The sequence below is a fragment of the Oryctolagus cuniculus genome, chromosome X, assembly GCF_964237555.1.
Source record: "Oryctolagus cuniculus chromosome X, mOryCun1.1, whole genome shotgun sequence".
Lineage (NCBI taxonomy): Eukaryota > Metazoa > Chordata > Mammalia > Lagomorpha > Leporidae > Oryctolagus > Oryctolagus cuniculus.
This window is the reverse complement of record NC_091453.1, coordinates 52,334,027-52,344,041: the sequence shown is the minus strand read 5'-3', so window position 1 is coordinate 52,344,041 and position 10,015 is coordinate 52,334,027. Positions and strand designations below refer to the sequence as shown.

At 48.8% G+C, this 10,015-nt stretch overlaps 1 protein-coding gene across 1 annotated transcript; it reads left to right on the top strand.

Moving 5' to 3' along the window:
* Positions 1-254: 254 nt before the first annotated feature.
* On the top strand, positions 255-5,391 carry RPS4X (ribosomal protein S4 X-linked). Its single transcript, XM_002720107.5, has 7 exons — positions 255-353; positions 1,158-1,235; positions 1,523-1,703; positions 2,102-2,199; positions 3,704-3,875; positions 4,378-4,535; positions 5,229-5,391. Exons 1-7 carry the CDS (start codon positions 351-353, stop codon positions 5,328-5,330), a joined length of 792 nt encoding a protein of 263 aa, XP_002720153.1. The 5' UTR covers positions 255-350; the 3' UTR covers positions 5,331-5,391.
* Positions 5,392-10,015: the final 4,624 nt, after the last annotated feature.

The following is a 10,015-nucleotide window of genomic DNA, read 5'->3' as shown; positions in this document are numbered from 1 at the left end:
ATCTGTACGTGGGACTTAAAGTGGCTTCATTCTCCTTGAAGGCAGGAATTTCATCTAGCCCATCCTTGTACCCCCGGCACCTAGCACAGATTCAAGCACACTAGAGGTTCTCAGAGAACGTGGGAGGAGCGAGGGCGGGAAAAGGGGAGGGACGAATTGCTGTCTCTCGGCCGCAGTTTCCCAGCTCAGGACCTCTGACCTCCCACCAGTAGGTGGCAAGATGGAGCCGAGGCTCGCAAGAAAAGGGCTGTAGTGGGCGGGGCTTCCGAGGCTCCGGCGCGCGCAGCCTCCGAGCCTAATTTCTTCGCCTACCGGAAGAAAGCAGCCCTCTTTCCGTTCGTAGCGCAGCCATGGTAAGGTTGGGCTTCTCGAGCTCCTGGGATGCATCGGTTTCCATCCTCTCTGGGTCGGGGCTCTCCGGGGCCTCGGGGCTCCTGTAGTGAGTGGCCTGGTAGAGATTAAAAGAGTGTGGCCTCCTGAGCTGGCTGGGATGGTCTCGAGGACGAGGGCGAAAGCCGGCCCAGGGTTGGGGCTGGAAGGCCTCGGTCTTTGGTCAGGCCACGCATCCTCCGACGCCGGGAGAAGCAGCTTTCTTTTTGGGCTGGGGCGTAGGCGGCGAGCCCGGGGTAGGGTGGGGAGCTGTGTCTGCTGGACGGGGAAGGGTTTTTTTCTTAGTCCTTTTTGGTACAGCCTGACTTTACGTGAGACTCTGCACGCAGCATTAAAAAAATTTCCTTCCGTTTTTGTAAGCAAGACCTGATGTTAACCATTGGCTTTAGTGTCCGAGGAAGAATCGGCACACGTGGTTGTCTTGCGGTTAGATTGGTGTTGAACACGCTAAAACCAAGTTGGTGCTAATTGTGAAAACTACCAGGTGGTAAACGGATAGACGCATAGAAGGGGTTCTAGGCCCTTTCTCTCGGCGTGCTGCAGCTGTCTGCCTCGATTCCTAACCTTTTCATCTGCCTGGTGGCAATGCAAGGTAACCAACCTCTATAAACACACTTAGGCAGTAACAAGAAGATAGTTCGCAGAGTGCTCAGTAAACCTTCTCCGCAATGAGAAGGCTGCTTGCAGTTAATGACCAGTGTGGGTGATAGGAACTGTTACTGATGAGAGCATATGTAACAGCACTGGGATCCGAACTTCTCTTTCAGGCTCGTGGTCCCAAGAAGCATCTGAAGCGAGTAGCAGCTCCAAAGCATTGGATGCTGGATAAGTTGACCGGTGTGTTTGTAAGTATCTAGGGGACACGTTTCATGTTATGTGTGGGGTGTCCCTGATTGCCCTCCCCCCCCACCCCCCGAGTTTTCCGGGGAGCAGAGGGTAGGTATCTATTCTGGGGTTTGAAGGGCCTTTATTTTCTAGCGTTATCCCACCTCACTCTTGAATATTTCTGTGCTTGCTTTATTCCACATGGCCACACTAGTCTGTGTATGAAGTGGAGTGAGCTCGGGCGGGTTGGTGGGTTTTGGTGCTTCAGTAACTCCCAACGTAAAAACCATCGTTTGCAATTTTACAGGCTCCTCGGCCATCCACTGGTCCCCACAAGCTGAGAGAATGTCTCCCTCTCATCATCTTCTTAAGGAACAGGCTTAAGTATGCACTGACAGGGGACGAAGTAAAGAAAATTTGCATGCAGCGGTTCATTAAGATTGATGGCAAAGTCCGAACTGATATAACCTACCCTGCTGGTTTTATGGGTAAGTGGTTGGTAGTAGGCACTTGACCCTGGCTCCCTTTGATTATTTATCTCCATCTCCAAAATGTTGGCTGTATTGAATGGTGGGGGGCTTTTCTGGTTTCCTGTGACAGAAATTTGAAGGCTTGCCTGGAAGCCTACACAAAGTGATGTGTGCGGGTTAGGTTGGGGCAGTGTTCTTTTGCAGTTCGATCTGAGGAAGTAGGGATTTGGGAGTACTATAAATAGTTTTTGCATCAGTACTGTTTGGTCACAAATTGTGTCACTTTCAAAATACCAATACCAAATCCTTATTGGTGTTTTGAGATGATAAGCAATTGGGGTGTCTTGTGGGGGCTCCCCCTCAGCATGGAGTAGTTGGGGGTCACTATAGTAACCTTGGTTACTGTTTGATATCAGATGTCATCAGCATTGACAAGACTGGGGAGAATTTCCGTCTGATCTATGATACCAAGGGTCGCTTTGCTGTTCATCGCATTACACCTGAGGAAGCCAAGGTGAGTGTTGCGAGCAGGCTGGGTCTTCAGCCTGTTAAATTATTTGGTTCTAAGTTAACACTTCCATGGCTGGAGATATATTATGGTTCTGTTGCGTGTGCAGATTTGAGTCATGCTGTTAAAAATCTTGCTGGTAGCTGTTGCAGTGTGTTGCTGGATATTTGAAAATTAGCTCCCATTTGAGATTAACTTCCTTAACATTGTTTTTCTTTGATAAGCATGAATTCCAGCTGAATTGCAAGTTTCCGATTAGCTTTTTAGAGACAAAGAGTGATTTCTAGCAACTCCTTGGGTCCTTCAAGGGTAGGGGACCAGAAAAACAGGCTGGTGCAGTCCTGTTGGCCTTTTGCCACGTCCTTTGTAGCTCTAACTTTACCTTGGGGAAGTAAAGCTGTTGATGGAGGAGACTGATAAACTTGAGGCACTAGTTTGAGATAACTCAAAGAAGATTAGTCTTTGATCCTTTTTAAATCTGGTTTGCTGCAAATGGTTTTCACAAAAGTTTAGGGCTTCTGGGATTATTGGCTGTAAATGAAGGTTAATTCGATTGGATGATGCTCCTACTTGTGCAGGCTGGAGGGCATGTCCAGTGTAATATGTGGTGATTTGATTTACTTTAAGGATATTTGAAAAACCAAAATGAAAATAGTTTGTGAGGTATTTGCTGATTAGATAAACAGACAATACAGCTGCTATTTGTAAGACCAAACTGAGTTGTGATGTAGAAGGAACCATTAAGATAAGAGACCGGTTTGGAAAGGATGCAATGAGTCAGAGGAAAAAAATTGCCAGTGCCCTTGAGATTTAGGAGAGCCCGAGGAAAGAGTAGGATTATATTGGAGGACAGTGGTGGTGGTCATTAGATCAGCTCAGGAGTTTTAGTGTCCCTGTTAGGCCAGATGTGGGGCCGTTCGATGCCTTGGACTTTTAGCACTTAGGTCATGTCAGTGCTGGGAGGAAAATGTTAGGGAGACCAGGCTATAGTGTGTGACATTGTGATGGGTGGAAAGAAAAGTCGGGGCCACAGTTAACTCTGCAGCAGTTTGGGGAACTTGAGTCCTGTGTAGGATTGTTGTCTTAAGCTGCCAGCTGCATTTTAAAGCCAATGACTAGGCCGGCACCGCGGCTCACTAAGCTAATCCTCTACCTAGCGGCCCCGGCACACCAGGTTCTAGTCCCGGTCGGGGCACCGGATTCTGTCCCGGTTGCCCCTCTTCCAGGCCAACTCTCTGCTGTGCCCCGGGAGTGCAGTGGAGGATGGCCCAAGTCCTTGGGCCCTGCACCCGCATGGGGGACCAGGAGAAACACCTGGCTCCTGGCCTTGGATCAGCGCAGTGTGCTGGCTGTAGCGGCCATTGGGGGTGAACCAACGGAAAAGGAAGACCTTTCTTTCTGTCTCTCTCACTGTCCACTCTGTCCAAAAAAAAAAAAAATAAAGCCAATGACTAGAGCATAGTGCATGTGTGAGCTGGACTAAATGTGGCTTGCCCTTGTGTGTCTCCAGTACAAGTTGTGCAAAGTGAGAAAGATCTTCGTGGGCACAAAAGGAATCCCTCATCTGGTGACCCATGATGCTCGTACCATTCGCTATCCTGATCCCCTCATCAAGGTGAATGACACCATTCAGATTGATCTCGAGACTGGCAAGATTACTGATTTCATCAAGTTTGATACTGGTAAGTGTCCTTTGTACTACCTGGTTTTTTGTTTTTTTGTTTTTTTGTTTTTTTTTAAGTCTGCTCTATCCCCCAGGTTTATACCACCTTTGCTTTCAGAGGCCCAAATACTTAGAATACTCTGGGCGGCTGAGATGAGATCAGATAAAAAGCACATATTTTTCATGTCTCAGAAGCTCCCCTCTGAGTGGAAATGGCTTGAAGCCTGGGCAGGAAAGCCTGACCACAAAGTGAACCACCTTGGTTGTGATGTAGTCCTTGGTAATGCTGCTGCCATCATTCCTTGAAATCTGTCAGTGACACTGGTGGAGAATTGTGCTTTGGAGGAACAGTAGTCCAGGCAAGAGGTGGTAAGAAATTGACACAAAGGCCCTCACAAGGCAGATGCAAAAAGAGAGCCTGAGAAACCTAAGTTCGATGACAGCCATAGGAGTAAAACCAACTGGGGGAACAGAAACTTAACATTGAGTTCCTTGTTTGAAGCAGATTTCCTTTTGCCTAGGTAACTTGTGCATGGTGACTGGAGGTGCCAATCTGGGAAGAATTGGTGTGATCACCAACAGGGAGAGACATCCTGGCTCTTTTGATGTGGTTCATGTGAAAGATGCGAATGGCAACAGCTTTGCCACTCGGCTCTCCAACATTTTCGTTATTGGCAAGGTAAGTGGATTTTTTTCCTCTGGTTTCTGGGGAAATGTAAATGCAGAGGCAGTTGGGAGTGTAGCACCTGGGCTCCTGGTTGACTCAGCTGAACCTACCTAGCATGGAGACTTTTAAGGAATAGGGGTCACAGAGGGCTGGGCTTTTTCAGTGGGGAGTGGGGAACAAAATCAATTTTTTTAAAAGATTTAATTTATTTAAGGTCAGTTACACAGAGATACGAGAGGTGGGGGGGCGGTCTTCCATCTGCTGGTTCACTCCCCAATGGCTGGAGCTGTGCTTATCCAGAGCCAGGAGCTTTTTCCGGGTCTCCCATGCAGGTGTAGGGGCCCAAAGACTTGGGCCATCCTCCACTGCTTTCCCAGGCCATAGCAGAGCTGGATTGGAAGTAGAGCAGCCTGAACTTGAACCAGCCCCCATATAGGATGCTGGCACTGCAGGCAGCAGCTTTACCTACTATGCCACAAGGCCACCCCCCAGAATACACTTCTAAGGGTGTTATTTGCATCTCCCTCTGGGCAGCACATTTAATAGATTGGCCCCAGTAATCCAAGCTGTTTCTGATAAAAGCCTGAATCTTATGACTGACTGGCACATTCTTTGATTTTGGTTCTGTGAAATGAGATGACAGATGCCATGCTACTAATGGAATTGATGGATGGCAGATTTGAAACTCCTTGTTTTCTCTTCCAGGGCAACAAACCATGGATTTCTCTTCCTCGAGGAAAGGGGATCCGCCTCACCATTGCTGAAGAGAGAGACAAGAGACTGGCTGCCAAACAGAGCAGTGGGTGAAATGCTCTCCTTGTGACATGTTAGAGAAGTCTTTGTACTTATTAAAGACAATTCAGTGGAATTGATTGCCTCTTGTGTGTCTGTTTTTTTTTTTTTTTTTTTTTTTTTTTTTTTTTTTTTTGACAGGCAGAGTGGACAGTGAGAGAGAGACAGAGAGAGAAAGGTCTTCCTTTTGCCGCTGGTTCACCCTCCAATGGCCGCCGCTGCAGCCGGCGCACCGCGCTGATCCTGCCAGGAGCCAGGTGCTTTTCCTGGTCTCCCATGGGGTGCAGGGCCCAAGCACCTGGGCCATCCTCCACTGCACTCCCTGGCCATAGCAGAGAGCTGGCCTGGAAGAGGGGCAACCGGGACAGAATCCGGCGCCCCAACCGGGACTAGAACCCGGTGTGCCGGCGCCGCAAGGTGGAGGATTAGCCTATTGAGCCACGGCGCCGGCTCTGTTTTTTAAAACTTGAGTTTCCTGCTATTTTGACACGGAAAGTGTTTGAGTCAGGTGGGCTTAGGCCATCAGTCTGGATCTTACCAAATGTTACAGGTTGGGCAGAGGCAGTAAGGGGGTAGAACATACCAGACTTGAGAGTGGAATGGCAGCTAACCAAGGACTGGAGAGAACTGGAAACTTAGCTACCCTATAAGATCAATCTGCCGTGTACAGTTCACTGAAGTGGTTATGTGCCACAGAGGGTTAGGCTACTTCTTGGGATGCCCAGGGGTCCCCTAGGTCCAGATTTGGCACTACGGGGCTTTTCTGCGTTTCCCATTGCTGACTAAAGTATGCTTGTCCAGGGCTTGAGAATGGGGCTCCCGGGGCCATTCCCTAAACAGGATCAAGGGGATGCTCAATGCCTGTGACTAGCTGAGAGGCTGGCATGCAGGTAACCAGTATTGTTGAGAGGTCAGGTCAAAAGATGGTGCCTTTGAGGGGACAGGTGAGGCTGGAAGGCCTCTAGCCAGCAACATGGTTGTAGGGCCCTACCTGCTCAGCACCCTTTTACCTGAACAAATAATAGAAATAATTTTTTTTTTTTTTTTCAAAATTGAAAGGATCAGAAGCAAGTAGAAAACAAGTCCCAGGGTTGGTTCTTGACATGCAGCAGTTTCTCAGATGGTAGTGGGTAGACAGGCTGTCTCCTACAACTGCATGAGTGTTGTGTTTGGCTGTAGTCCTGAGCTGAGTTGGCACAGCAGGTTTTTTTAAGATCTTATTTCAGGGGCTGGCGCTGTGGCACACTAGGTTACTCCTGGGCCTGCAGCGCAGGCATCCCATATGGGTGCTGGTTCTAGTCCCGGTTGTCCCTCTTCCAGTCCAGCTCTCTACTGTGGCCTGGGATAGCAGTAGAGGATGGCCTGGGTCCTTGGGCCCCTGTAGCTGCATGGGAGACCAGGAAGACGCTTCTGGCTTCAGATTGGCACATCTCCGGCCGTTGTGGCCATTTAGAGAGTGAACCAATGGGAGGAAGACTTTTGTCTGTCAAATTAAAAAATTTTATCTGAGAGGTAAGTCTACCTCTCAATATCTTAAAAAAAGGAATATTCCCAAGAGACAACAGACTATTAAAAATGTTCCCAAGAGTCAACATCCTTTCCATTCATTCCCAGGGTTTTCCAAAGGGTACAGCTCACACTTTTCTTAGCTTTTCTAACAATGGTGAACATGTGTAATCAGTGGTGTGCTGGAAAATGTTTAGCTTACTGGGTCTCTGGGGGAGAACGTGTAAGTATGAACATGAGCTTGTTGTAAGTTTTACTGATCTAAAGGATGTGTAACAACTTACAGATAATAGTGAACTCGGTATAGCCAGCCGATTCTCGCAGAATTCTTGTATTAACTTTTGCCAAACTCTTGTATCCAGCCAACCTATAGTTATGGTTGCAATCAACAAAGGAGTGTTCTGGCAGGAGTGTTGGTTGATATTTTTGTTTATATTAATGCAAGACAAAAGTGAAACAACAAAGGTGTATACGTCAGAACTTCACCTGCGCCTCGGCTCACTAGGCTAATCCTCCACCTGCGGCACTGGCACACCGGGTTCTAGTCCTGGTCGGGGCACCAGATTCTGTCCCGGTTGCCCCTCTTCCAGGCCAGCTCTCTGCTGTGGCCCGGGAAGGCAGTGAAGGATGGCCCAAGTGCTTGGGCCCTGCACCCCATGGGAGACCAGGAGAAGCACCTGGCTCTCGGCTTCAGATCAGCGTGGTGTGCCAGCCGCGGCATGGCGGCCATTGGAGGGTGAACCAACGGCAAAAGGAAGACCTTTCTCTCTGTCTCTCACTGTTTACTCTGCCTGTCAAAAAAATAAAAAAATCAAAAACTTCACTTTTAGTGACATGAGTGACCTCTGCTGAATACTCAAGAGTATTTTTATACTGTTTGTGATGTGATGGCTTTAATGGCAACAGACTCCCAAGTTTAATCTGCATTAAATGTTCTTTATATTTATTTGAAAGACAAAGAAACCTTCCCTCTGCTAGTTCACTCTCCAAGTACTTGAAACAGCCAGGACCGGCCGGGCGAAAGTCAGGAGCCTAGAACTCAATCTGGGTCTCCCACCTGGGTGGCAGGGACACATGCTTGAGCCATTGACCTTAGGGTACATGTTAACAGAAAACTGGAATAGGAAATGGAGCCAGGACCCAAACCCAGGCACTCCAACATGGGATGTAAGCATCCCAAGTGATATTTATTTTTATTTTTTGACAGGCAGAGTGGACAGTGAGAGAGACAGAGAGAAAGGTCTTCCTTTGCTGTTGGTTCACCCTCCAATGGCCGCCGCGGGCGGCGCGCTGCGGCCGGCCCACCGCGCTGATCCGATGGCAGGAGCCAGGTGCTTCTCCTGGTCTCCCATGGGGTGCAGGGCCCAAGTACTTGGGCCGTCCTCCACTGTACTCCCTGGCCACAGCAGAGAGCTGGCCTGGAAGAGGGGCAACCGGGACAGAATCCGGCGCCCCGACCGGGACTAGAACCCGGTGTGCTGGCGCCGCAAGGCGGAGGATTAGCCTAGTGAGCCGTGGCGCCGGCCCCCCAAGTGATATGTTAACCACTGCACTAGACACCCACCTCTTAATCTGCTTTAAGAAATTTTTTGAGAAGCAGAGAGCCAGAGAGTTCCGTTCACTGGTACACTCCCCTATACCAGCGATGGCCAGGGTTGGGCCAAGCCAAAGCCCCAAGCTGGGAACTCAATCCAAGTCTTCCCTATGGGAGACAGGAACCTAGTTTCCTGAGCTGTCATCACTGCCTTCCAGGGTCCACATAGCAGGAAGCTGGAATCAGGAGCCCTAAACTGCATTTTTTTTTAAAGATTTATTTGCTTGTTTGAAAGAATTACACAGAGAGTGAAGGAGAGGCAGAGAGAGGTCTTCCATCCACTAGTCCACTCCCCAGTTAACTGCAACGGCCGGAGCTGCGCTGTCCCGAAGCCGGGAGCCTCCTCTGGGTCTCCCATGCGGGTGCAGGGGCCCAAGGACCTGGGCCATCTTCCACCGCTTTCCCAGGCTGCAACAGAGAGCTGGATCAGAAGTGGAGCAGCCAGGACCCGAACCGGCACCCATATGGGATGCCAGCACTGCAGGCAGCAGCTCCACCTGCCACACCACAGCACTGGCTCTCTAAACTGCATTTTTAACATGTTCTTCATCACTTCCTTAACAATCAACAGAGCAATGGGCCAAGTCTTGATTTGTAGTGTTGGCCAATTTTCATGGCTGATTTCAAACTACCAGAATATCACTGAGCAAGGTGTCTGGAAGAGCTGCACATAGCACACTTTAAAAAAAAAATTATTGGGGAAGCAGAGTTACAGCGATTCAGAGGCAGAGAGAAAAAAACAGAGGTCTTCCATCTGCTGGTTCACTCCTCAAATGACTGCAATGGCCACAGCTAAACCGGTCTGTGCTGGGAGCCTGGACCTTCTGGGTCTCCCACGCAGGTGCAGGGGCACAAACATTTGAGCCATCTTCTACTTACTGCTTTTCCAGGCTCATTAACAGGGAGCTGGATTGGAAGCGAAGCAGCTAGGACTTGAACCGGCACCCATATGGGATGCCAGCACTGCAAGCTGCAGCTGTATGTGCTACACCACAGTGCTCGCCCACACACAGCACGCTCTTAGCATTTCTATAGTACAGATACAAGCAGCATAAATAAACATGAGAATACAGATGCTAATAAAATGTAGGGAAATAATTAGAAAGTGATGAGTGGGGCCGGCACTGTGGCGTAGCAGATAAAGCTGCCGCCTGCAGTGCTGGCATCCCATATGGGCGCCAGTTCAAGTCCCGGCTGTTCCACTTCCAATCTAGCTCTCTGCTGTGGCCTAAAGCAGTAGAAGATGATCCAAGCCCTTGGGCCCCTGCACCCACGTGGGAGACCCGGAAGAAGCTCCTGGCTCCTGGCTTCGGATCGGCCCAGCTCCAGCTGTTGTGGCCAACTGGGCAGTGAACTATAGGAAGAAAGACATACACCACCCCCCACCCCCCCCGCCTCTCCTCTCTATGTGTAACTCTGACCTTCAAATAAATGAATAAATAAATCTTTTTAAAAAGTGATGAGGTTTTTGTGTTTATTAGCTTTGTATTTAATATTATTGTAAGTTTATATATATTAAACATTTAAATGTTTTTAATATTGATACATTTTTTAATTTTTAACAAGTGGCTCAAAATATTCCTGAAAATTTAATAATTGC

Bases quoted from the DNA above. Each gene is read 5' to 3' on its own strand.
- RPS4X (XM_002720107.5), top strand. The intron at 1,236-1,522 runs GTAAGTATCTAG...GCAATTTTACAG, and splicing joins ATAAGTTGACCGGTGTGTTT to GCTCCTCGGCCATCCACTGG. The intron at 2,200-3,703 runs GTGAGTGTTGCG...GTGTGTCTCCAG, and splicing joins TTACACCTGAGGAAGCCAAG to TACAAGTTGTGCAAAGTGAG.